The sequence below is a fragment of the Daphnia magna genome, linkage group LG10 (genome assembly GCF_020631705.1).
Source record: "Daphnia magna isolate NIES linkage group LG10, ASM2063170v1.1, whole genome shotgun sequence".
NCBI lineage: Eukaryota > Metazoa > Arthropoda > Branchiopoda > Diplostraca > Daphniidae > Daphnia > Daphnia magna.
In genome coordinates, this window is record NC_059191.1 from 764,397 (window position 1) to 789,464 (window position 25,068).

Genomic DNA, 25,068 nt, shown 5'->3' on the forward strand with positions numbered 1-25,068 from the left:
ACGGGTGACGGTCTCGACCCTTCGAGACCGTCTCGCGGAGACCAAGTTGTGTCGATCTCCCGCCAACATCAGATCCAATAGAAAAGAATCTTCTTAACACCATTTTCCCGCCATCCAGTGACTAGTATCTACTATTGCTATTGGCAGCCAAGATCACATGCATACATCGAAGCCTGCTATTGGTTTTTCTATAGCCATGCAGCCAATGGATTTATTTGAAGAGAGTGCAACATCGTCAGATTTCCTGCCTACTGTTAAAAGGTTCGTCTGCTACGTGTTTGAAACACGTGTTGGCGTTTCGTAAACACTGTCGACTCCTTGTCCATCAAGTAAACTAAACACCCTACATAGTGAGGATTCTATTTCATGTTCACTGAAATAACCGAAACATGAAATGAATAAATTTGATCAATTCAAAGTAAGTTGTAGATATTCTGAATTCGTAATTATTATATCCTAAACAACAACCTAAATTAAAAATATAACAGGACGTTGTCGCTTCACGTGGACGAGGACGAGGCGGTGGCCGTGGTCGCGGAAGAGATGGCCGTGATAGAGGGGGCCCTAGAGGTGGAAGCAGAGGAAATATGAGGGGAAATTTCAAAGGAGGTAAACAAGCAAATCTAATTGAAGATGGCAGCAATCATAATCAGCCGGAGGAACCACAAGGAAATCATGACAGAGAAAGTGGGATACAAAGAAGTGGTGAGCGAGCAGATGCTGCACCAGGAAGTCGGGGTAGAGGGGGGACAGCCCAAGGAAGACAAGGTAGAGGGGGGTCATCAAAAGGTAGACCAGGGAGAGAAAGCTCAGAAAAGGGTAACCAAGTAAGGCATACAGTACTTGAACAAGCCAAACAAAGCAAGAAAGGAGACATTCAGAAAAAAGAAGACACCAAGGAAAATACTGGGTCTGAAATAAAAGATGGGCTATCATTATACATCACATTCAAAGATGGCCCAGATGTGTATGAACTGGAGAAACTAAAGGGATTTCATGCACTGCTAACACCACCCAGCAAGAAAGAAAAAGAAAAAATAATTCTATTTAAAGATATTGAATCTCTTGAAGCTGCAAAGCTTATCCTAACTGCTCATCAAAATGTTAAATCAACAAATCTTATGGGATTCAAGTCATTCAAGAGACAGGTGCGCTACTAAATTACCTTATTTATTTTGGTTTGTACATTTTGAATTTTTTATTCTGCTATCCAGAGTAATACTTCAGAAAACTGTAAGCTATTTTTGAGGTTTGACAAGCCTTATGATGAAGACACTGTAAAAAAACTTGACAGTAAAATTCTAGAAGTACTCCCCCTAAAGGATAACAGGTAATTTCTATTGAATTGATGTATTCAAGTGTAGAAGTCAAATACCTAATGAGTATGAATAAGTTGCTGTAAGGTGCAATTTGCAAGTCCAGAAGAAGCGATGTCTGCAGCAGGAAGATTAAAAAATCTAATTCGTAAAACAGGACTGAGACAAGTAGATGGGTTTGCAGGAAGCACAGCTACAAAGTTGGGAACTTCCACCACTAATGCCATTATTTATCACGACCAGTGAGTTTTGTGTCGCTAGTTTTTTAAGACTAACTAAAAAATATTATCTTTTCTTAAGGGTCGTGCTGAGAGATGTGCCAAAAGATGCCTCAATCAAGGATATCGCCAGTCTATTCCCAGAAGCAGTTTCCTACTTCCTTTACGACAAAACGTTTCCCGCTTCAAAGTTTTGGTATTTTAAAATTAATCTTTACTATTTCCGAGAATATAAAAAAAAAACCCGCAACTATTTATTCACTAGTCACGCGGCTCTTCGCTTTAAAAACACGGAGCGGGTGGCTGAAATTTTAAAATGCAAATTCTTGAATATTGCCGGGAAAAAAGTCTATGTATTTCCTGCCTATGAGGAACTCTTATGCGAAAATCCACAATTGGGTGAACCTGAACCTGTTGCAGTTGAAGTCAAAGAGGTAGCTATCGACGTTAACAATAGATTAATTCTGAGCAATCAGTCTTGATTTTACTCTATAGGAACCACTAACCAAGAAAAGGAAAATGGATGTTCGAAAAGAAGATGATAGAAACGATCAAGGAGAATGCGCGAGCGATGAGGAAGACGGTATGGACGAAGGTATTGGTTTGATAGGTTTTTCTCTATTCGGAATAACTTAATTTTTGTTTTGTTTTAGATGAAGATTAAAACTAATTGTAGCCATTTGGGCAATACGACAAGTTTTGAAAATCATGACAAATAAAGGCCCCTATTGGTTTAAACTACAAAATGTTTTGTATGTTTTGTCTGGCTTAGATCAATGAGTAAGAGGTAGTACACGTTAGCTGGTGGCTGGTTTGCAGAGAAATTATCGTGTAAGAACTGCATCAGATTAGATAATTTCAGGCCACAGAAGTCACCGGCAATTATTCCTCAATCGTTGTGGCTTATACTGAATGAGGCAAGTACGTATTAACATACCGTTTTAATTTGCATAACATATTCAGCGTTTCTTGTTATTTTGTTATTAGATGCACAATTGGCAACGGACACAGTAATGCTAACCGCGTGGGGGGTAAGTCACAATAAAATAGCACAATTTACTCGTTAATACGAAAATTATTGCGCTGTACATACTGGGCTGGCCTATGATGGGACAGACAAGTTTACCCAGTGTTTTAGTTAGATAGGCACTTATTGAATTTTTCAAAAATCATAGTTCCGTTCGCGTTAACAACATCAGTCAATTGAATAAATTGCCATGTAGTTCTTTACCCTTGTATTCAAGTTTACCATGAGGACATCCATTGGCAATGCAATCCAGTATTTAACATTGCCTCGTTTTACGATTCATTTATTTTGCATTGCCTGCGTAGCTTAAAATAAGTTTAGAGGGCAAGGATGACCGGGCTGAGACTACAGTAAAAACAGGAAAGACGATAATGCGCTCATGTTATGCGTGGGTATACTGTTATCTAGTCGTTTGGAACAATCAAAAGCTAAATAATGAAGTTGAGTAAGCACCAATGCGTAAACAGCTATCATGCTGCCTGCATGATGAATGTAAAATGGCTAGTGCTCTTTAATGGTTCAGCGAATTGTGATAGAGTATGCCGTCTCGGCACCTGATTTTGGCTTCCAAAATACGGAAAATAGGCTTTTAAATTAATGTTGAGGTCAATGTGTTGTCTTATCTATATTTGTGCCCTAGCTACTTTTATGTAGATATATGCTGAAACGCAGCTACATATACAATTGATTTAGACAAGGAAAATGCTCAGTCCAAGTACGTATCTTTGGAAGAGAACAAGCATAAGCAAACATTTTTACCCCTAATAGTAACACAGAAATTTGGGAACTTTCAGAAAATGAGATGGAACTGCCTGTTGTTTTTAATCGGTTGGTCGAAACTTATTTCAAGCGATATCATGTCCCTTAATGGGAAACATATAGTGGTTGGGACGCAGGTAACTGAAATTCTTTTTTTCTTTGTTTTCTTATAATCGTAATTCATTTACAATAATTCAAACGCTATTTGATTTTTTTTTTAGGTTACTTTGGTTCATCTTTACGTGACGAGAAACATTTCCGGGCATATTGTTAAGCTCGATGGTGTAGCAGCTGAAACGCTGGATTCATTAGCACGACGTTTAAATTTTACGTAAGTTATACATAGGACGCCTGAAACGCAACACTCTTCTGATTTTCGATTTTTGATGAATAGGTATTCAGTTCTACAGGTAAACGATAGCCTTATGGAAGGATTTAGCAACGCTCTACCAGGCCTTGCTTTCTACATTACCAACGGAGTAAATTAGAGTAAAATTCGTATTTTAGTATTATCTAATGTTATGCACATTGATGTATTTCAGATGTGTGATGTTGTTATTGGACCCGTAGTAACGACGCCAAGCCGATTTGCAATTATGGATTTTGCAGAAGGATTCATGTACACATCTGGTGCACTTCTTATACCTATGCCAACATCATCAGAGAACGTCGCAGCTGTCGCAAAGCCTTTCCAGCGATCGGTAAAAAAAATTGTTACCCTTTTTTTATAGTTTGAAGAAACTGAAAGGATTATGGCGAATAGGTCTGGATCAGTTTGTTTTTTGTAATGCCCATTACGGCTGCAGCAATCTATTTTTTCATTCTTCCTAAGCCTTGGTTGCATTCGTCCTCCACATTGGATCGATCGTATTGCGGAAAGTTACACCACATTTCTTGCTCAGCATTCGAAGTATTGTTCGAGGTATTTAGAATTCTCATGAATCAAGGTGAGTTAAATGTTCTTTCAGATGTAAAAATTTAACTAAACCCTACACATTATAAACTGAATTTAGGGGGAAGTTTCCCAACGATGCGCAACACCGTTTGTTTTGTTGTGGGCTCCTGGTGTTTGGGAGCTCTGGTCGTGGTTTCTGCCTACAACAGTCTTTTGACCTCTTACATCTTGGGATCAAACGCAGAGCCATTGGTCGATTCCCTCGCAGACGTTGCAGCAAATTCCAAAGTTAATCTGGTCGTTGATAAAGGACTTGCCGTAGATGTGGTTGTTTCGGTAAGGCAAATTTAAAAAATAAGCCATTATGAAAATTCTGTACAGTTATTCCATTCGAACATCAGGGTGCTACTGTTGGGCTCTACAAACAGCTTGGCGATAAACTGAGGTCAAATAAAAACTCCCGCTGTGTAACATTTCAAGGGTGTATTGACCTCGTGAAATCAGGATCCTACACTTACCTTAATGTACAAAATTTACATCTATCAAGTAGAAAATCAGAGAAGATAGCCAATAACAATCAACTACAAAACCTAACTTTTGTCTATGTGCATTCACTAAATATTTTAAGGGTCTTTCCGTGACGCTGAACGCCATTGATGGCGATTACAAGTCAACGAGGAAGTGCAATCTTGCATTAGCTAGAAAACCTGAATCGGTGCCCGCTTCACTAGCATGGGCACTCTCCAAGAAGAGCCCGTACACAAAATCGTTCACAAAAGGGTAATGAATATTGAATTTCTAGACCTCTTATTAAGATAAAAATGAGAAACTTCACGTGTTTTTTCTCACGCAGATTTATGGAATTGCATCAAGCCGGATTGATTGATGAATGGACAAATAGGGAACTGCATCTACGTAGAAATGTAAGTTTTTGTCTGAACGAAGCCAAGAAAGTGCAGCAACGCAAGATATCCGACAACTTGACAAAAATCACATTGAAAAATTTCTCTGGGGCATTTTACGTCTTGGTCGTGGGCTACGTCCTATCTCTTATTTGCTTCTTCGGTGAAAATATTTATTTTAGACTTTTAAAATATTACGGGGATCGTCAACAAGTGGTGTAAAAGGGAAATAAGGCGGGAATTATGAACTAGAAAGCGAGAAAATGAAGGACAAGAAATTGTAATTTTTTATTCACACACAAAAAACTGGCAGAAAATTGCATGGATATTTTGATGAGCTGAAATCTAGTTCCTCGTTGTTTAATTGTGGTTTAGTAACGTTTGCATTGTATTTTGACGGGCATGTTTGTCCCTATAAACTTTGTATATTTATTTGTCGCCTTTACGCGGTTTTGTGCCGATTTTTATTGTTATTTGGTACTAAATATACGGAAAAAGAGAAAGACTCACACTACCATCCATCGGTGTTGCCGTTCTTCACCCTCGAATGACGGGATGGTGAGTTTAATTGTGAATGTTTCAAACTAGTTAAGTTTTACGATCTATCTCATGTGACTAGTTTAAGCTGTCGACTGTGCTTCACGGTTATTTCCACTTAACGCAAGATAAAGAAAACTACGTCATTTCCAAATGCAATAATGTATTGCAACGATGAAAAACCAAAGAAACGGAAGAGAACTAGTAAGGATTACAATCAACAGGGTTGGGAGGATAGAAAACAAACAAAAAATTGCGAGATTGGTGGGAGAGGAGTCGTCACAAGAAACACGACGGAGTCTTGTTGATTGGCTAATAGAAGAGTTGTGTAGGTTGAAAACGAATGCTAGGTTATATTGGTCAAGAGACGGAGCAATAAAGAAAGAAGAAAGAAAACAAAAAAAAAAGCACAAGTCATAGATACGTTGTGAACATCACCTCATACGTAACCCTTTCAATAAACGATTGCTTTTTTCGGGAATCATTAGTATGCCATCAGGAAAAATCAAAGAAACGAAAAACTGCATACCAGGCGTTCTGCTCTATCGCCGCAGACAATACAAAACAAAAATAAAAAAAATGAACCTCTCTCGAATAAATATTTCCAGTCGGATGAGACAAAAGGAAAACATGCTCATCAATCTCCATAACTCGACAGCTTTGAAAAATCAACGAAAAAAGTTCTGTTTTCTGTTGCAGCCCTTTCTGTAAATGCGATAGGATTTCGTTCTCATTTTTATCTCTAGCCCATAGCCTGGGGATAAACACTTTTTTTTTTTACAGAAATGGGAAATTGTTTCAAAGGCATGGGGGAGCATCGTGACTGTGTATGAAATTCTACCTCAACCAACATTGCTGAAAAAATATATAGTAAATTTTGTTACTAAATGAATCCAGTGTTAAACAGTGTATCTGAACTTGGCGACAGATCCAGACTTTTTCATGCTATCATTGTGGGCTTCATACACAATCGACCCCCTGGTTTGAATACCAAGCCTTTCCTTAAGTTTCTGGCCAATTTTCATTATGCCATCACGGTTTGTGCAGTCAGCTGTCCAAACACTTAATTTATCTCCCTTTGGTCGAATATTGACAACTGCTCCACAAATATCTTCACTAGATTCTTCAAATGCTTCACCAATCAGACATAATATCTGGGAACACATATTAAACAAATGATGAATAAAAATATTAATGTTAAAAACTGAAAAGAAAAAAAAAGACTTACCACTTCAAGCCAATAATTATCTAGTTCAGATGATCTCTGTTTTTTGTCCAAACTGATAAGCCACCGACCACCATTGTTATTTCGTGGATCTTCCCACATGGGCTTAATGCCTGCTTTGAATAATGAGTAGTCACAGCCTGCTGAGAGCTCACTGGCTGATTTGATGTGATTATGTGTGCTAAAAAGTAACACATATGTGTTAATAACTGAATGAGAGAACCCATAAATGTAAAATGACACTTACGACCAAAAGTCTTCAATGGTATCGAAATGGATTACTTCACGCTGATTCTCTTCCCATCCCTTGGCTCTGTCTGGTTTGAAGAACCACAAAGTCCACTGATTTTGTAGCGGGTGTTTGATCAACATGTCTGCATCCACTGAAGTTTCTTCTGTCTCACCCTCACCTTGAGTGGCAACTGATGGCTGGGTTTGTTCCTAGAAATGAAGTTAAATTTAATCTCAGCCTCTTTTGATAATTTGATAACGAGGTTGTCAAGTTTAAATTCGGACAGAATGTTACGGAGCATGTCGAGAACTACTAGACCAGTCCTTACCGGCATTTGCTGAACTGACCAGAGGTACACTTGTAATACAGTAATATCTAGACCAAGCAATCCAACGCTTCTTAATGCTTTCAGAGCTTCGCTATTCGCAACCTTTACCAATGAAACGACTAATATTCAACATAAAAAACTCACCGTTTGAGCAAGCTCCTCCATATCTGCGGCCATTTTTTACGCTCTAATAGGCAACGTTGCCAAACGTTTGGATTGATTCCACTCCTTCCAATGACTATTTCCCCAGTCTGGCAATGTACTACCGACGGCGTTATGAAGAAAAATGTGCTATTTTCATGTAACATTTATATTATGGCGACAAAAAAACAAAAAATCGGATTTGCCACATGAACATTCCTTTGTATTTCTTTCAAATGAGACGTCAAAACAAGGAGACGTGGCCCAAGCAGTCAATTCTCCACATATGTATACAGATGAAAAGAAATGTGGGGAACGTTTCTCGTGACCGTGTGGAGGATTTTTTCTACAAGCGGCGACCGCGACGACCACCCTTCCTGCGAGTAGAGTCCGAAGGAATAGGTGTTACATCTTCAATTCGGCCAATCTTCATACCAGCACGGGCCAAAGCACGGAGAGCTGACTGGGCACCGGGACCTGGGGTTTTGGTCCTGTTACCGCCAGTAGCGCGAAGCTTGATGTGAAGGGCAGTGATGCCCAACAGTTTGCATTTCTCAGCTACATCCTGAAATAGAATAGGAAATTTTTCTCAATTAAAAAAATATGTTCCAATAATATAGAGTTCCTCTTTATTTCAGCACTTCATTAGATGATTGTCAGTCCCTTAACACAAAACACCTTTGCACCTGTTGCAAGATGTCCTTACACTAGAGTAACAAACTAAAAACAATATTTAAATGCAATGCTAACATACCTGAGCAGCCAACATAGCAGCATAGGGAGAAGCTTCATCACGATCAGCCTTCACCTTCATACCACCAGTTACACGGGCAAGGGTTTCCCTGGTGAATGTAAAGAATAACATGTTAGATATTTTGAAAAGAACAAAACCAACTGAATGTTCGATGTCACCTTCCAGACAAATCAGTAACATGGACAAATGTGTCGTTGAACGAGGCGAAGATGTGTGCAACTCCGAAGACAGTTTCTCCTTCACGTACTTGGGGTCCCAAAGTAACGACGGCTTCCTCTTTCTGAACTTTTCCTTTACGAGGAGCCATGACTCACTTAGTATGTTGATTTGCCTAGGTAGTCAAAATAACATGGTAAATATTACTACAAGGCAAGAGAAGATAGACATACGAGTAAACAATACTGATTCGGCAAAAACCAGTGCCATTACTAGTAAACAATCTATGCTATGTACAAAAAATTGGTGAAAATCTGAAAACCAATAAACCGATTTACAAATAAAGGATGTGTCAAATATATCCAAGATTCAAATGGATGAGAATAGCGTTTCAAGAGAACGAATGTACCTTTTTCAACAAGCAATGGCGACGAAAGAACAGGATTGCCAGATTTCGGCTGTCAAAAAGTCTTTCTCCTCCCCTTTTGGGATGAGGGAAGGGGAGCGAAGGGTTTGGCTGATCAGCGAACTTCCTAATGTCATGAAATAATGAAAACAAAAAGTAGTGAAACAATACTGCGAACAAAATTAAATCTGTTTTGATTGCATTATCCTAGAAACATGTTTTAATTACTGATGGGAAGAGTATGTTTTTAACCTTTACAGTATTAAAAATATACCAATTCATTCGGTCTATTTAGGGACTGTTACCACATTTTTCGGGTCATCAAAAATACCATACAACAAGTGTAACACGTAAAGGATTTTTTAAGAATTAAATTAACAAGCTAGTGGGCTAAGCTAAGCCTAATAGTAGCGGAATGCAAATTGAATGCAAATTGAACGCGACCGTCAGATGGCGTTAAGGGCAAAAAAGTAAAGATAGGGAGGGAAAAGGGAATCAAACAAAAGTAATCGTCTTTTTAGTGTGTGTGTGTGTATGTCTGTGTGTGAACGTACAGTGTGCCAGGGGAAGAGGATAGTTGGTTCTAGGGTTTTTGAAGGGGTTGGCTGAGAGACGGAGGGGTGGGAGTTTTTTTCCCCTTTTTTACACAGTGTTAGTAGTACACACTGTCGATCTCGGTTCACTTCTGCTGGGGGCTGGCCTGTTCTCTGGGTGCATCTTCCTCTCTCTCCCCGTCGTCTCTTTTCTGTGGGCAGACTACCCATCTCTCATGTTGAACTGGCTTTGTACCGAAAGTGTTCATCTCCTGGATCGTGAATCGACGGGGGTGTAAAAATCAGCCTCAACAGTAGTTGGGTCAAACCCTTCTGAATTCACGGAATATTAACGCGAGGATATTTTGGCGGCATTACTGCTTGTGCTCTGTTTTTTGGGCAATCCCACAGGTGAGATTTTGACTAAATTCGAGCCACCCCCGTGTGCCTTCCTTTGTTTGGGCTCCCCTAACCAACATACACACACACACGTATGGCCGCCACATTTTGTCCACATGGGGTTAGGATTTCAGTTTCATCTTTTGTTTTGTTTTTCATAGCTCCTCGCATAACTTGTGTAATGAAATATACTTTCTTTGTTCCTAGGTTGGATGGGATCTAACCAGCAAGTTGACCAGTGTCCTAGCAGAAAGTCAATATCTGACAAGAGGATGTTAAACTGAAATTGGTTTTGATCCAGGATCTGCCTGACCGGAATCACCAGCCAGCAATGTTGGAGTGGATGGAGGAAGGAGACCGCATGTCATTTGATGACTCAGACCGTTTTGAAGAAGATTCTCTTTGTAGCTGGGGCAGCGAGCCTGAATCTCTTTGTAATAACTGGAGAGGATGGAAGAAACCCTTAATTGTCACCACATCCATAAGCTCACCACTGTTAGCTTCTAATCAACGAAGAGCTGAAGGTAAGAATCAGATCACCTTACCTTGGTTTCAGTTCCACTTTATATATTTTTTATAAATTGCTAACGGAGAAGAGACCACTTTCCATCCTGTTGCCAGGTGGCTTTGTTTCTTAACAAAGCAATTGTTCTAACCAAAAAACTCGAAAGTTTATTTTTACAAATAATTTACCTGGTGCCAAAGCAAAAACAAAATTATTAAATCTTAACATGGGAGGTTTAAGTCCCTACGAAGAGGTCAACTCAGGGTCACACAACTGTAACGGGAGATGGGGTCATCGACCAACAGTGCTTTGTGGCTCTTATCGATCATTGCCGAAGACAGGCAATTGGGTAGGGGGGTGGGAGAGGTAGACCGACGTGCGTGAACGTATGTGCATTTTTGATTGCACGCATGGAGTGAAAATACGGCCAATAAAAGATGCTTTTGTATACTTCTAGAGTGTTTCGGCCTTATGTGTTTTCTTTTTTCCGCTGCTGCTAAACAGTTTTCAAGGCGGGAGTCTAGACGCAGACCAGACATCGCACATAACAAAGTCTTTCCTGACAGTGGTGCCTCAGGGCCCCCCGTGTCCCTTGTTCTATGTGTTGGAAAGAGAAAACTAGATATAGACGGAGAAGAAAGAAAAAAGTATACTTGAATCAACCTAACTTGAAAGCCATTATGGAGATGTTGGAGGAGCTTAAAAGAAATGGGATCTATTACGTAGAAATCCCACGAGTCATTATACCTTATAATAAAACAAGACGAGTCATATCAGTCCACGGATATCAGTGTCTTTTGTTTGTTCCGTGTTTTTGGAACACAAGGCGACCTAGGCCGAATGGAAAGCAAGAGAAGGCGGTAACGAAGACGACCGTTCATGTGTAGAAGAAAGAAAAGAGAGAAAAGGGGTCCCGAAATGGCCCGCAGGAAAAAGTTTGTAAAGAAAGATTTTAAAAAGGGGGAGAAGAGAAACAGGTTTTCAGCTGTTGAGCCGTGTGTTTTTTTACTTCTTCTCCTTTGCTTACTTTTCTTTATTTTATGAATAAATATATTCTTCTCCCTTTAGCTAGTATTATCTAGCTCCCCTTCTTCTACTTTTCATCTAGTTTCCCACGTCTTTTCTTTCCGATTTTTGGGGTCAAGAGCACAAATACAAACAATGGAAGGAAGAAGACGAAAAAGATAGGATGTGCTCCGAAATGTTATTTGTTTATATATTTTTTTTTCCCACCCAAAAAAACAAAACAAACATTGCTTGGATATATAACCATTTCTGGCAGTTTGCATAATCTAAAAAAAAATGATGCCATAATTTTTCGCAGATGGAAGTGTGTTGTCGCTCTCGGAGCTGTGCTCCCGTGTTGTGGCTGCTCACATCGCCTTCGAAGTAGTTGAACAAGCTTGGCAACCCGTACCCGAACCACTCCAATTGCGTATCGCCTTCTGGTCGTTCCCGGACAATGAAGAGGACATTCGCCTATACTCCTGCCTGGCCAACGGTGCAGCTGATGAGTTCAACAAGGGCGAGAATCTCTACAAAAGCAGAGCCGTCAAAGAACCTCTTCAGATTGGTAACTCCCCTACTTTTTTTTTTTGCTCTTCTCCCCTATCCTTTAAAATTCCGTTCCACCATAAGAAATTTTAGAAGAACCGAATGAGGGGTGAAAAAAAAAGAATTAAAAGGGTTGCAATAATGGATGATCAACGGAATTCTTCCTCTTTACCACTGATGTTGTTGGCGGTGATTTAAATCATTATTCAAAATATATTTATTGTTCCATTATGACAGGTTTTCATTTGAGCGCCTCGGTTGTTAGTCCCAGCCAACAGACAGCCCAAGGTAAATCTAATACCTTTAATGTGGCCGTTACGTTTGATCGGAGACGCATCACATCATGCAACTGCACTTGCGCTTCGCGGGCTTTTTGGTGCGCCCATGTTGTCGCCGTCTGTCTTTATCGCATTCATCAGGTAATGAATGAACACAAAATGGAAGAGTGGAAGATCAGAAATTTAATATTCAATTTTCTTATCTAGTCTCATTTGGTGACACTTCGTGCTCCCGTTAGCGAGTCTCTAAGTCGTTTGCAACGCGACCAGCTTCAAAAGTTCGCTCAGTATCTTATTAGCGAACTGCCTCAACAAATTTTACCGACTGCGCAGCGTCTGCTCGATGAACTTCTTTCGGCCCAGCCATCTGCAATCAATACAGTATGCCTGAAAAAAAAAAAAAAGTCGATTGGTTTTTCTCTTTGTTAACCACACATAATTTAAAAGGTTTGCGGTGCACCTGATCCAACTGCGGGTGCGTCAGCTAGTGAACAGACATCATGGTGCCTCGACGAAAATACACTTCACGAGAATATTCGGAAAATCCTCATTAAATTTTGCGTACCGTCGCCGACGGTATTCAGGTAATAAAATTTGACGCCATTTTTTTTTCCCTCTCTTAAAAGTTTTAGAGGAAACTAACGGTCTATTTTTCATACATCAGTGATGTGAATTACTTGAGCTCGACCGCGCCCCCCGCAGCGGCTGAATGGAGCAGCCTGTTGCGCCCATTAAGAGGTCGGGAGCCGGAAGGCATGTGGAACTTGCTTTCCATCGTCCGCGAAATGTTCAAACGCCATGACCGCAATGCCGTTCCACTTTTGGAGGTTTTAACGGAAGAGATCATGTCGTGTGAACAGGTAGCGATAAACATTTAACAGCAATACGTACAATGTGTTTGTTCAATTTACCTTCTTTTTGATTTTAGATTATGGTCTGGTGGTTTAACACCAAGGTGGCGTTACACAATGGAAGTGCAGCTGGATACGGTAGCGGTATCAAATCAAGCAACTTGGGAAGCCAATCGCAAGCATCTCAGCACGCTTGCTCTTCTTTATGTGATGAAGTGGTCATCCTTTGGCGATTAGCTGCACTCAATCCAGGCCTTTCTGGGGAAGAGCGCGATTTACTTCGTCAACAGTTCAGCGAATGGCATGTTAAAGTAATTGACAAAGTCACGAAAAGCAAAGGGTTAACAATCAGTGCTACTCATGGCGCACCTCATGTTGCTGGCGGAAATGGTGCCGGACCGTCCACTCCTCGTCGTACTAGCCAATCATTTAAAGCAGAAGTTGAAGTGTTTACTGGCTTCAAACCTTCAGTTGAAGCCTGTTATCTTAGCTGGGACGATTACCCCGTTCCCGGGGTTACCTACACCCAAGGTCACCGTCTTTACCATTGTCCTTTTACCTGCTTTCGACACACAGAGGCTCATGGTCGCTTTGATATCGGCCCCATCAATTCCTCGTCGGCCGTCATTACCAATGACTTGCCCGTCCACATGCTTCAAAGACGAGCAGTAGTGCAAGGCGATTATGCCCAGGCCATGGACGACATACGTCACGAGAGGGAAAGGATAGGCGGATTCCACCCTGCATCACCTCTTGTCCGACCGGAAAGAGAAATAGATCAAGCTGGCAATAGAAGCAGCGTTAGTAGCGAAGGTTTCTGCGAAAATGAAGGCGATCCAGCAGTCGAAGCGTTTGAACCAGCAGTACCTTCAGGTCTGCGGGATCTAACCCGCCAAGACAGCGACGATCCGGCTCTGGGTTCTGATACCAACGAACCGGAAGTCTTGGCGGTGGATAGTTGCACTTCGACCGATAAAGAAAAATCATCACCTGAAGATTTTGATGCTGACTCAGACTGGTCGGGAGTTGATGCTCGTTTAAAGAATTCGCGACTTGAAGCCAGCGGTGGGGTGCTACTTCCTTCTGGATCAGCATTGGTAGCTGGATCTTCACGAGATACTGACGAAATGGCCAGTTTGTCAGCCAGTCCTAGAGAATTTAGAACAATGGCCTTACCTGCAGCTCAAGGCGCCGTGCCACGAGAGCCTTGCGTTGTTACCGTTCCGAACCGGAGCGGTGGAGTCTTTGGAGAGTTAAAGCCATTGGATGATCCACTAGAGATCCTTTTCGCAAGAGCGGAGGGACTTCATGCTCATGGACATAGTGCCGAAGCTTGTGAATTGGGCATACAGTTGGCGACAGAACTTTTAGCAAATCCACCCGATTTGTTGGTCGAGTTGCCTCCTATTATCACAAAGAATGGCAAGAAAAAGAAGACGAACCCTGCTTGTCATCAGATCAGCTGTTTGGCTTCAGCAACGCTAGCCAAATGCGCCTTTCTCTGCACAGTTTTGGCGGAAAATTCCGACTATTACCATCTCGCCTTCAGAGTAGGAATGTTTGGATTGGAATTGGCACGGCCACCTGCCACCACAAAACCATTAGAAGTGAAGTTGGCTCACCAAGAATCTGAGTTGGTTACGCTATTGAAGCGAATACCTTTAGGTAATAAAAAATATCTCCTTAAACTTGTCCAAGAGCGTCAATCTACTGTTTCATCCACAGGTCATCCAGAATTGTCGATATTGCGTGAAAAAGCTGAACAATTACGAGATGGCATATTACGATCAAGAGGCGATGCTTTGTTGCCACTTTCACTTGCTACGTTTATATTCGAAGCATTGGTCACTGCATCAGGAGCGCAGCAAGTTCGTGCTCCATTTTATTCTACTCATCGGCTTCCAACCGATGAGACTCTTGGCTTCGAAGCAGCCGTCTCCGCCCTGGGATTGAAGGTAACAATTCCATAAATAAAAGGTGGTATAAACAGCATTGTAATTTCTCAAAATTTCCATCAGGCGAATGTATCGGAAGCGGACCATCCTCTGCTTTGTGAAGGAACTCGTCGCCAACGAGGTGATCTCGCTGTCATGTTGCTTGTTCATTACAAGGACGATCCAGACAAACTAGCCAAAATAATGGAAAAGCTGCTGGATCGTCAAGTTCATCCGCTGTACAAGGCACCGCTTCTGAGCAGTTTCTACACTAACAATCCGACACCTATGGGTCAGACATCTTCCAGCAGTCGACAGGTGCGTCAACGTCGTGAAGGCATTGAAGCTGGAATGATTGCCGTTTCGCTTGACGCGAATTCACCTCCACATGCGGCCTGCCCTTCCCAGTCTAGTGGAGGAGCTACTGCTTCGAATACAATACGTGGACATAGTCCTTCTTGGGAAGAAGATTATGCTCAGTGGCAAGCGGGGCACGGTGCTCGTCTGGAATCGAACACTGGAGACACGGCCAGTGGAAACGATGCTGCAATTAGCCATCGTCAAATGATGAACGCAGCTCGCAACCGAAGTCTAACTCATCGCTCTCAGCGACAACCGGGTCCCGGTTCGGATTCCGGTAGCTCGGGCTCAGGAAAATCATCAGGATCGGATAGTTTTGGATCAAGAGGTCCAATGAATCAACCTCCCCCTCCGAATTGCACAGGAGTGTCACCGTCTTTGTCTGACGGCTCGATGGGGGGAGCAATTGGCTCATCGATTCCTTTAAATAATTTAGCCAGTCGTCAACCTCAACAACAGGCATCCATCCCTGAAATGGGCGGCCTAGTAAATGGTGGAGCCTCTTTTTCGAGAAATAGTGGAGTCATGGGACCTTGTGGGGGGAAAATCAATCGCTTTAAAAACAAGCGTCTTTATCCTTCGGTTCCCAATCAACCATCTGAAGCGTCAGCCCATTTCATGTTTGAATTGGCTAAAACAGTCCTTCTGAAAGCCGGAGGAAATAGTAGTACATCGCTCTTCACCCAGCCCATCAACTCACAAAATCCACGCGGTCCCATCCGAGCACTGCAGATGTGCGCGTTCCAGATTGGTCTCTATGCCTTGGGTCTTCATAATTGCGTCAGCGCCAAATGGTTGAGCCGCACTTATTCTTCTCATGTCTCCTGGATTACAGGTATTGTTCAAGTGTCTGAAGAAACCCTTTAATCAAGTTAAATTATTCGATATTTTATTGTCAAATCAGGTCAAGCTATGGAGATTGGTTCGCAAGCCCTCTGGTTCTTGATTAGTACCTGGGAAGGACATTTAACCCCTCCAGAAGTGGCAAGTATAGCCGATCGAGCGTCTCGTGGTCACGAGGCGAATATGGTCCGAGCGGCAGCAGAGTTGGCCCTTTCTTGCTTGCCACATGCGCACGCATTGAATCCCAACGAAATTCAGCGAGCTATACTGCAATGCAAAGAACAGAGTAGCGAAATGCTGGAACGTGCATGTCTGGCCGTCGAAAGCGCGGCTAAAGGAGGTGGAGTCTATCCTGAAGTTCTCTTCCGCGTAGCCCGTTGTTGGCACGAGTTGTACGAGCAGCGTATGCCCAGTGCTCGTAGGGGTGCTCGGGTTTTGCCCAGCATCGAGCAACCGCCGCCACCAATTCCGCTACATGTGCCACAGTGTTCCATGCAGCAGCCTCAAGCCAATATGGCCGGCGTCGGTGTTCCGGTGCCATATGCTATGACATCTATTGTTCCCTTTCCTCTAGCTTACAGTTTCCTTCCTGGTACTGCTCCTGGACCGAATCCACCTGCTCAGATTCCAGGCGTTCCTGTCAATTTTTTGGCGGCAAATGGAGCTGGCGGCGCCACTCCGAATGCGACGTTTTCGTATGCTCCTCCCATACCAGGTCTGCAGTACTTTCCTTCAGTTACGTGTCCCATGCCGATGGGAGCGACATCAGCGCCTCCCAATCCTCCTCCAGGTCCTTCTCCGTTAATGCCAATGTCAGTTGGGCCAGCTCAAGGGACGAATAACCGCCCACCTCCTCCTATACCCCCTCCGGGTTGTCCGGTCACGCTCCAGCCGCTCATTCACACGTCCAACAGTACGACGCATCAAGCTCCACCTCTATTTGTCCAACAGTCGCAAGCCAACTCGGTCCGATCTCCCCCAACAGCCACCGGAGCTTTGCCTAATCAGGCACTCACTCCGACGCAGCTGCATTTTCTTTTGGCGGCCTATCGAGTTGGAATTGTAGCTCTGGAAACCCTTGGAAGAAGAGCTCATGATGACCGTCCGCAGGCTCGCTATTCGCGTAATCCGCCCTACGGTGAAGATGTCAAATGGCTTCTCTCTGTTGCTAAGAAACTTGGTAATTGCATTTCATTGAAAATTTAATTTGCTAAAAATAGCTATACGTCAATGTCGGTATTTTCAATAGGAACGGATTACCTCCAGCAGTTCTGTGTCGTGACGGTGAACAGTGTTGTAAGCCCATTTGTACTCCATGAGATTGCTGTAGAGGCAGCCCATTTCTTCGCCTACACTGGATCATCCCCACCCAATCCGTATATGCAGCACTTGCGTTCGCGAGTCCTGACGCCACTTATTCAAAAGTGTCATCAAATGTAATTCGTTCACATGTTTAATGCTTACTAGCGTTACATTGTTTCTCTATTACAAAGGTACATCCAGTGCATCAACCACAAGCTTTACCACCTCAATCCTACCGATTACGATGACTTTCTAACGATAATTCAAACGGCGAGAACGGCTTTTCACCTCATACCAACGGGACCGATGCAGTTCAATGAATTTCTGCAGTCCATTCAAAAGTAAGAACCTTTTATCATTTGTTGATTCTATTTAAATTTCTAACCTAAATAATCCATCTTTTCAACGAAGGTCGAAATCCTGCACCAAAGACTTATGGGGTCGTCTAATGGCCATCATTCGTCAACCAGCCGTTTGACAAAAAGTCAATGATAGGAAAAAATTTTAGTTTGCATACACCTCCACAACTTTTTTCGTCTCGCGTAATATTGTAAATAGTTCATTCTCATCCGTCGTATCGTTTAGATTACCTCGCTCGTTTAAAATCTCCCCCCCCCCCATTCACGTTTAACCCAATCCGATGAAAAATTTGACTTACTTCGCTCGTGTCGCAAAGTGATCGATGCCCGAATCGATAGTTTATTCTCCCTTTCTTTTCTTTTTTTTTTTTTTTTTTTTTTAACCAGACTCGCTTCAATTTTAGATGGAAAAAAACACACACATTAAAACAGATACCAATTTAAAAATTAAATTTGTTCATCCCTGGTCGAAACTGTTGTTGTACGTTTGTTTTTCATTTTCACCTTTCCATAGACCATATAAATATAGTTCACAGGCAGATAACTCTCAGGGAGCTTCCAAGTAAAGGAAACTGGTTGTCTGAAATTTGTTTCTCTTTATCCACCAATCGATTCTCAATCCGCATCGACACCGTTGACTACTCTTCTGTTTCCCGGCTTCGATCAAATTTGTGGGAGACGAAAATGACACTTCGTACGGAAAAATTTTATAAGAAGAAAAAGCCGCGTTAGTTTTAAATTCAAACACAAAATTTAAAACAAGTAACTGAAGGCTAAAGGAACAGGTTCATCAACCGGCTCAAAAACGATTTGTTTTTATTAACTTAAAAATTCGTTTATGTCACTTCGCAAACGTGTATGAACTTTGCAAAAATTTGCTCCTTTATTCTTAGCAGTTCTAAGTGTTACTTTGTGTCTTGACTGTTAAACTCCCTTTCGCCTATGTTTAAAAATATGAAGAAAAAAAAAAAAGAAACTTGGGATGTCGCTTTTTAAGGTAATTTCCATTTACTGTAGAGCGTCAATTCAATGTCGGAACGTTTTATAACCTATCTTAGGGACGTTGATGTTCTTTTTGTTTGTTTCTCTCTTCTTTCCGGCTCTTTTCACTTCGTTTTTCTTTTTTAAATTTTTTTGTTTATTTTTGTTTTTGTTTTTTTTTATTTTTCCACTTTCGCAAGGGAAAATGTTCTATTTGCGCAACACATAAGATGAAACGTTTCTTTGAAGTTGTCATGAATGAAATAATAGATGAGATTGGGAGAATCGTGTATGTTATTTATCAACCTTCGAACCCGATCAACAAAGTAATTGGTAAAAATACACGGTTTTCTCGTTATGGTTGTATTGACTCCTTTCTTTCGAACAAGTAATCATAGTAATGTAATAAACTGCTATTTCTTGTCTACAATATTCTAATGAGATTAGGATTTTGCAGGTTAGACAAACGAAGAGCCACTAATGCACACTCACTGGGAAACTTCGTGGTTTTGGCGCCATTAATTTATAGATACGTTACTGGCTGTACTGGCTGCCAGATGTCGTTGCCAACTGTTTTGTTAAATTTGCGTTCAAACAATGTTCTAGAATGGCGGATTATATCCTAGAGTAATCCTAGAGTTATTTCAACAAATTTATAGCGATTTCCAAGTTAACGGTTTGAAATTACAGGAACTCCGAAGATAAACCGGTTCTAGTGTCAGAACCTACTGAAATAATGGACGAGCTTTCTGAGGATGTTTTGCCAATCGGCGCTGATGAAACAACCATCGTTTCACGTCCTGCATTCAAAGTGACAGATATATCGGAAGACGTACAGGCTGAAGCTAATGAGTGTAGAAGTTTATCAGATGCTGGTGAAGCAAAATCTCATGAGCTGTCTTCTGTCTTATTAAATGCTGGTAAAACTACAGAACGGGAAGGCAACTGCTATTGGTAAACAACAATGCACTTAAAATGATACTATCCTTTATTTTTCTATGATATTTCTGTGACCATTTATGTTTTGAATTTTTTGCAACCCAGTGGAAAGGATCGCAACATGAATATAGTTGAACTGTTCTGTGCAACCTGTCTCCGTTGGTTTCATGAATCTTGTATCAGTTACCAGCTGGGAAAACTAGTTCCCTTTATGATGAACTATGTTTTTCTGTGCAAAAACTGTTCACCCACAGGATTGGAAAGCTTCAAGAAAAACCAGGCTCGTAAGCTATTTTTGTATTTCTTATTTCATGTTACACATGCCAAGTAAAGCAAACTGTCAAAAATTATTTTTAATTTAGAGTTTACACAGATGTGCATTACAACAATAGCTAACTTGATGCAAAATAGTACAAAAGAAGGAACTTCACGGCAGTACTTTTCCAGAGACCGTGAAATTGTGCCATACATTGACTCACATTGGGAATATCTGACCACAATGCCAAGAAGAGTCACCCAATCCTGGCACTCAACAATACAAAAGACCTTGATGAAGGAAAAAGGTATTTTTTCAAACTAGCTAATGGATTATTCTTCTAATGATTGTTTATTTGGCTAACTTCACAGGTTTGATATTTGTTTGTCAAGAACCTGTGCCCGAAACAATGGCAAGCGATTGCATGTTCGGTCTGTTGTCCTTGGAACTTGTAAATATCAGACCCAACTATGAGGCGATGGTTAGAGCAGGGCATCTCAAACAAACCGACACGACTGGTGGCAATAGTAAAATAGCTAGACATTTGACGTGTATCTCACTCGACGTTTATTTGACATCTATGATTTTGTTTTTGAGTGTAGCCGGGATTCGTGGTCGCGGCTATAAACGTCGTGTACCCGAACAGTTTGGCGGAAATCAGCGCAAAACTCGGAATGATCTTGGAACTCCTAAACTACCTGCTCATGGTTATCCTCTCGATCATCCGTTTAACAAGGATGGTTATCGGTACATTTTAGCAGAACCCGATCCGCATGCTCCATTTAGGTAGTGCTATTCAATTTCACTGTACATGAGAAAACTGAAAATATCGTTTCATCCCTCCTATAGGCAAGAGTTTGATGAGAGCAGTGATTGGGCAGGGAAACCTATTCCAGGCTGGTTGTACCGCAAATTAAATCCTTCCCAGGTTCTCCTGACTTTACATGATCGAGCACCTCAGATCAAAGTTACAGAAGATAGAATGGCTGCCACGGGAGAAAAAGGATATTGTACCATTCGCGCCACACATTGTCAGTAGCTCTACGTAGTCTTACGCTAAATGTTTCCTTTATATAATGTTAGTTGTTATTAGATGTCAATCGTGGGACATGGTATTGGGAGTGTACTATCGAAGAAATGCCTGAATCGGCTGCTACTCGAATCGGCTTTGCTCAAGCATATGGTAATCTTCAAGCCCCATTAGGATATGATAAATTTGGCTATTCGTGGAGATCCAGGTAATCCTAGCCACAAAGATCCCAGTAAATGCTGTCAATTTACATTCTTTACAATTCAGGAAAGGAACGGTATTTCACGAATCAATGGGCAAGCACTTTTCGCAAGGGTACTGCGAAGGAGATACATTAGGCATTCTTATTGAATTACCAGATATTCCATCAGGCAACTATATTCCTCCAACTTACAAAGACAAGGTATCTTGATCCTTAACAAACTATCCATTTAAAAATAGGAAGAAGTTTGTAAAAAAAATTATTTTCTTGTAATAGCCGTTGGTGAAATTCAAGAGTCATCTGTATTATGAGGACCGCGATGAAGTGCAGGAAGAACTTCGTAACTTGAAGCCACTGAAGGGCGCCAAGATTGATTTCTACAAGAATGGGATTCATCAAGGAACCGGTTTCCAGGATATTTACGCAGGGAATTATTTTCCGGCCCTATCACTGTTCAAAAATGTAACAGTCTCCGTTAACTTTGGGCCCAATTTCAAGTTCGCCCCCAAAGATGTTGCGTTCCGAGGCGTAAGTGGACAAGCTCACTAATCAGCAAATGAAATTGTGTGATGAAATAATGGGAATAATGATTGCAGATGCACGAGAGAGCAGAGGAGTCCATCGCGGAGCAGGCAATGGCCGATATGCTCTACCTAACTGAAAACGAAGGCCGTCTTCGTCTAGATAACTTTGGTATGTAATTTCAAAACGGAAATTTGTGCAACCATGTTATACGGCAAAGTAGTACTGAGGTTTCGAAACCTCGTGTCTGCTTATTGTCTCCATTTATGTGTTCATTGCATTTCAAAGGGGTACCATTTTGATATCCAGAATAGACTATCATTTTTACCATGGATCTACACAACTTATTATACATTTTGTACTTGAGGCTACCTTCTTGGTATTGAAGTCCCAACTTCAATCAGAACATTCATTTTATCATACATATATTTTTTTTAGAGATACACAAGTGCTTAAAAAAGTGTTATAAAGAGAGGTGAAAACGAGGTTTGTGTTTTAATGGTTCCAACTTTATCTACCGATTGAAAAAAGTAGTCGAAAATCTTATCATCCGTAATAAAACAGTCAGTAAAAACTTTTATATACGACAATACGAGGAATACAAGGTACCCAACTACCAATAGCATATTTATACTTCTACCATTTGTTGCAGTTATGAAAAAAACATACTAAACAAAACAGACAAGCGAAACAAATAAAACTTGGATAATAGAGCCCTGCGCAAAGCAAGTCATGAACCTTTATTATAAATCATGTATGTTGGCGTTCCTTTTCACCTGCCAACAGCAGGGATAGTTGAATTTGAATCAATACAAAATCTATAGTTTTCAATATGCTAAGGCTGCCTATAGAAAATTTTTTTAAGTACAAAGCGTAATCTTTCATCGCCCTCTCTGTTTTCAAAACGATAGTTTCGTTTTCATGCACAGAAAAAAAATCACCGCTAGGATCGCCACTTGACAGTTCGACTTACATTCGTACGAGAATATTGTGAATATTGCTTGGGTGTTCTCCCACGTTGGCAGACCTTGAGGGTAGGCAGAACAGTGTACGTTTAGACAGACGAGCGCGTTTCCCACACGTGGTCTTGGTACGAGCTATATCTAATTCCTTAAAGAACAGCAGCCATAGTTCAACATAAAATGAGTCAAGTAGGTTATAATCATGGTTAATATGTTTTCTTTTCAGCATTTAATTCAAAATGTATCTTCTAGGACATGTTTGGTTCACGTGGAAGAGGCCGAGGTGGGGGTGGCCGAGGTGGTGGTGACCGTGGTGGTGGTGGCCGTGGTGGCCGTGGTTTTGGTGGCCGAGGTGGCGGTGGCCGAGGTGGTGGTGGCCGAGGTGGTGGAGATCGTGGAGGATCTCGAGGATTTCGAGGCGGAGGCAGAGGTTTCCGAGGTGGTTCAAGAGGAAACTTCAGTGGTGGTGACCGTGGCAGTGAGAGCTGGGGTGGCTCAGGCAATTCTTCCCGTGGAGGACCATTCAGAGGTGGCCGTGGAAGTGGTGGAGATCGAGGCAGAGGAGCTTTTGCCAATCGTGCCAGAGGAGCACCTTCTGGTGGTGCTCGTGGAAGAGGTGGTGGAGCTCTTCCTGGTCGTGGAGAGTATCTTCGTTTTGAAATTAAAGCTGGCTTGCAACTGTATGTCACTTTCAATGACACACCAGTGGTTGAGGAACTTGAAAAACTGCCTGGATTTCACTCATTGAGCACACCTTACAATGAAAAGGAAATCATAAGAATAATCTTGTTTAGAGATTTAGAATCATTAGAAGCTGCTAGAAAAATCCTTGATGCCAAAGAAAATGTTAAAGCCACAGACCATATGGGGATGAAATCAGCAAAAAAACAGGTTTTGGTGTATATTTTTAGATTTATAATTGTTATCTGTAAAGATCATTTCCCTTTGTACAGAGCGACTCCCTGGAAAGTCGTCAAGTGTACCTAAGGTTCGCCAAGCCTTACGTGGAAGATGATGTGAAAAAGCTTGACACAAAAATTGATGAAATTCTGCCTCTGAAGGAAAATAGGTGATATATGCTCATTTTATTTGAGTGCACAAGTTTTCTCTAAAATTTTACTGACATTTATCTTTTTGATAAATAGCTGTAAAGTACAATTTGCATCTGCTGAAGAAGCAGAATTGGCGGTTGAAAGATTAAAGGGCAAGATTGGCCAGAATCTCTTGAAACAAGTGGATGTTCCATATGTTGTACAGAGTGCAAAGTTAGCAGTTGCCAGCATCCAACAAGACCAGTAAGATTGAAATCTGGATTCAAGAATTATACCTATTTAGTTTTTATGGTATTAACTGAATTTTCTTGATGTAGGGTTGTTTTCAGAGATGTTCCAAAAGATGTAACCATCAAAGATATTGCAGAACAATTCCCCGATGCAGTCTCTTTTATGCTGTACGACAAGACCTTCCCAGCTTCCAAATACTGGTGAGTTACTTTATCCGTTACCGATTCTCAATTTCTAACATGCACTTTTACTAGCCATGCTGCGCTCCGCTTCAAGAATGCTGAACGAGTTGCCGAAATCTTGAAGTCAAAAAATCTGAAAATTGCTGGAAAGAAAGTCTACGTCTTCCCCGCATGCTTAGAATTCTTGCACGAATATCCGAAGTTGGGTGAACCCGAGCCAGTCGTTGAACAGTCAGGAAATGGCACTGAAGTCAAAGATGTAGAATACCTTTGTTTCATAAATTTCTTTGCGACTGTTGATTTTCATCTTTTAATTGTAGGATCCCCCAAGCAAAAAAAGGAAAGTAGAAGAAGAAGAAGAGGACGATACCAATGGACAAGACGAAGAGGAAAGTGACGAAGAGGATGATGAGGAAGACGAGGAAGAGGAAGATGAAGACGAAAATGACGAAGGTATTTGTGATTGTCATAGTACTTTATTTTAATAATAGAACTTTTTTCTTTTAGCCGCCGATGAAGATGATTCTGACGAAAGCGACTAGACTTGGAAAATCGGACATAATGCAGGAGTTTTTAAATCTTTAGTAACAAAGCGTTTGACCGTCTTTTTTTTCAATTGACAATGTTCTTTGTTGTCTACGTTTTGCTTGATTTGGAGATATACCGCATCCATACATCGGAAAAAGTGATGTATGCGATGATCGAAGCCGTTTGTACTGGTCGTTAATTAGCCCAGCCCTGTTGGTGTGAAAGGGTGCCGCAATCGCTTGCTGCAACTAAATGTAAAAAAAGTGACGACTTATATCGTGTTTGGCATCGAATGTCATTTTCGCTTTCAAAAAAATGCTAGCATCTACATGGGAAGCTAGCATTTAACTTTATGTTGACAGCTTCAGC

At 41.3% G+C, this 25,068-nt stretch overlaps 7 protein-coding genes across 16 annotated transcripts; 5 read left to right on the top strand and 2 right to left on the bottom strand.

The window, feature by feature from the left end:
- Positions 1-257: 257 nt before the first annotated feature.
- Positions 258-2,275, top strand: LOC116932586. The gene is made up of 8 exons (XM_032940364.2): positions 258-418; positions 489-1,148; positions 1,215-1,330; positions 1,394-1,558; positions 1,617-1,730; positions 1,800-1,968; positions 2,030-2,129; positions 2,188-2,275. Exons 1-8 carry the CDS (start codon positions 395-397, stop codon positions 2,196-2,198), a joined length of 1,359 nt encoding a protein of 452 aa, XP_032796255.2. The 5' UTR covers positions 258-394; the 3' UTR covers positions 2,199-2,275.
- A 39-nt stretch (positions 2,276-2,314) lies between these two features.
- On the top strand, positions 2,315-6,045 carry LOC116932583 (glutamate receptor ionotropic, delta-2). 6 transcript variants are annotated; one of them, XM_045180376.1, is made up of 11 exons: positions 2,315-2,455; positions 2,522-2,565; positions 3,356-3,457; positions 3,542-3,651; positions 3,715-3,799; positions 3,863-4,021; positions 4,084-4,267; positions 4,334-4,551; positions 4,617-4,739; positions 4,844-4,995; positions 5,069-6,045. In XM_045180376.1, the coding sequence occupies exons 2-11, from the start codon at positions 2,548-2,550 to the stop codon at positions 5,337-5,339; spliced, it is 1,422 nt and encodes a 473-aa protein (XP_045036311.1). In that variant the 5' UTR covers positions 2,315-2,455; positions 2,522-2,547; the 3' UTR covers positions 5,340-6,045. The 6 variants fall into 6 exon arrangements, with proteins under 6 accessions (XP_045036311.1, XP_045036314.1, XP_045036316.1 ...); XM_045180378.1 differs by having other exon boundaries at positions 2,317-2,451; XM_032940358.2 differs by having other exon boundaries at positions 2,353-2,455; positions 2,522-3,276.
- On the bottom strand, positions 5,801-7,740 carry LOC116932612 (eukaryotic translation initiation factor 4E). 2 transcript variants are annotated; one of them, XM_032940404.2, is made up of 4 exons: positions 7,584-7,740; positions 7,127-7,320; positions 6,883-7,060; positions 5,801-6,808 (listed from the first exon to the last, which is right to left on the bottom strand). In XM_032940404.2, exons 1-4 carry the CDS (start codon positions 7,614-7,616, stop codon positions 6,554-6,556), a joined length of 660 nt encoding a protein of 219 aa, XP_032796295.1. In that variant the 5' UTR covers positions 7,617-7,740; the 3' UTR covers positions 5,801-6,553. The 2 variants fall into 2 exon arrangements, with proteins under 2 accessions (XP_032796295.1, XP_045036333.1); XM_045180398.1 differs by lacking the exon at positions 7,584-7,740 and adding an exon at positions 7,440-7,577.
- A 41-nt stretch (positions 7,741-7,781) lies between these two features.
- LOC116932611 (40S ribosomal protein S14a) lies at positions 7,782-9,023 on the bottom strand. 2 transcript variants are annotated; one of them, XM_032940403.2, is made up of 4 exons: positions 8,900-9,023; positions 8,493-8,665; positions 8,335-8,422; positions 7,782-8,145 (listed from the first exon to the last, which is right to left on the bottom strand). In XM_032940403.2, exons 2-4 carry the CDS (start codon positions 8,639-8,641, stop codon positions 7,927-7,929), a joined length of 456 nt encoding a protein of 151 aa, XP_032796294.2. In that variant the 5' UTR covers positions 8,642-8,665; positions 8,900-9,023; the 3' UTR covers positions 7,782-7,926. The 2 variants fall into 2 exon arrangements, with proteins under 2 accessions (XP_032796294.2, XP_045036334.1); XM_045180399.1 differs by having other exon boundaries at positions 8,829-8,952.
- Positions 9,024-9,233: 210 nt separating this feature from the next.
- On the top strand, positions 9,234-19,153 carry LOC116932558 (zinc finger SWIM domain-containing protein 8 homolog). 2 transcript variants are annotated; one of them, XM_045180368.1, is made up of 14 exons: positions 9,234-9,840; positions 10,036-10,352; positions 11,658-11,906; positions 12,125-12,306; positions 12,373-12,546; positions 12,613-12,749; positions 12,830-13,025; positions 13,094-14,681; positions 14,742-14,971; positions 15,035-16,145; positions 16,215-17,333; positions 17,403-17,589; positions 17,647-17,796; positions 17,867-19,153. In XM_045180368.1, the coding sequence occupies exons 2-14, from the start codon at positions 10,160-10,162 to the stop codon at positions 17,931-17,933; spliced, it is 5,583 nt and encodes a 1,860-aa protein (XP_045036303.1). In that variant the 5' UTR covers positions 9,234-9,840; positions 10,036-10,159; the 3' UTR covers positions 17,934-19,153. The 2 variants fall into 2 exon arrangements, with proteins under 2 accessions (XP_045036303.1, XP_045036304.1); XM_045180369.1 differs by lacking the exon at positions 9,234-9,840 and adding an exon at positions 9,929-9,949.
- A 123-nt stretch (positions 19,154-19,276) lies between these two features.
- LOC116932571 (set1/Ash2 histone methyltransferase complex subunit ASH2) lies at positions 19,277-22,078 on the top strand. Of its 2 annotated transcripts, XM_032940341.2 has the most exons (11): positions 19,277-19,422; positions 19,486-19,749; positions 19,840-20,018; positions 20,097-20,297; positions 20,362-20,517; positions 20,593-20,776; positions 20,840-21,021; positions 21,084-21,228; positions 21,288-21,423; positions 21,499-21,750; positions 21,819-22,078. In XM_032940341.2, the coding sequence occupies exons 1-11, from the start codon at positions 19,403-19,405 to the stop codon at positions 21,921-21,923; spliced, it is 1,824 nt and encodes a 607-aa protein (XP_032796232.1). In that variant the 5' UTR covers positions 19,277-19,402; the 3' UTR covers positions 21,924-22,078. The 2 variants fall into 2 exon arrangements, with proteins under 2 accessions (XP_032796232.1, XP_032796231.1); XM_032940340.2 differs by having other exon boundaries at positions 20,362-20,776.
- Positions 22,079-22,736: 658 nt separating this feature from the next.
- On the top strand, positions 22,737-24,877 carry LOC116932584 (keratin, type II cytoskeletal 1). The gene is made up of 8 exons (XM_032940361.2): positions 22,737-22,895; positions 22,959-23,597; positions 23,660-23,775; positions 23,852-24,001; positions 24,076-24,189; positions 24,244-24,430; positions 24,492-24,624; positions 24,679-24,877. Exons 1-8 carry the CDS (start codon positions 22,887-22,889, stop codon positions 24,711-24,713), a joined length of 1,383 nt encoding a protein of 460 aa, XP_032796252.2. The 5' UTR covers positions 22,737-22,886; the 3' UTR covers positions 24,714-24,877.
- Positions 24,878-25,068: the final 191 nt, after the last annotated feature.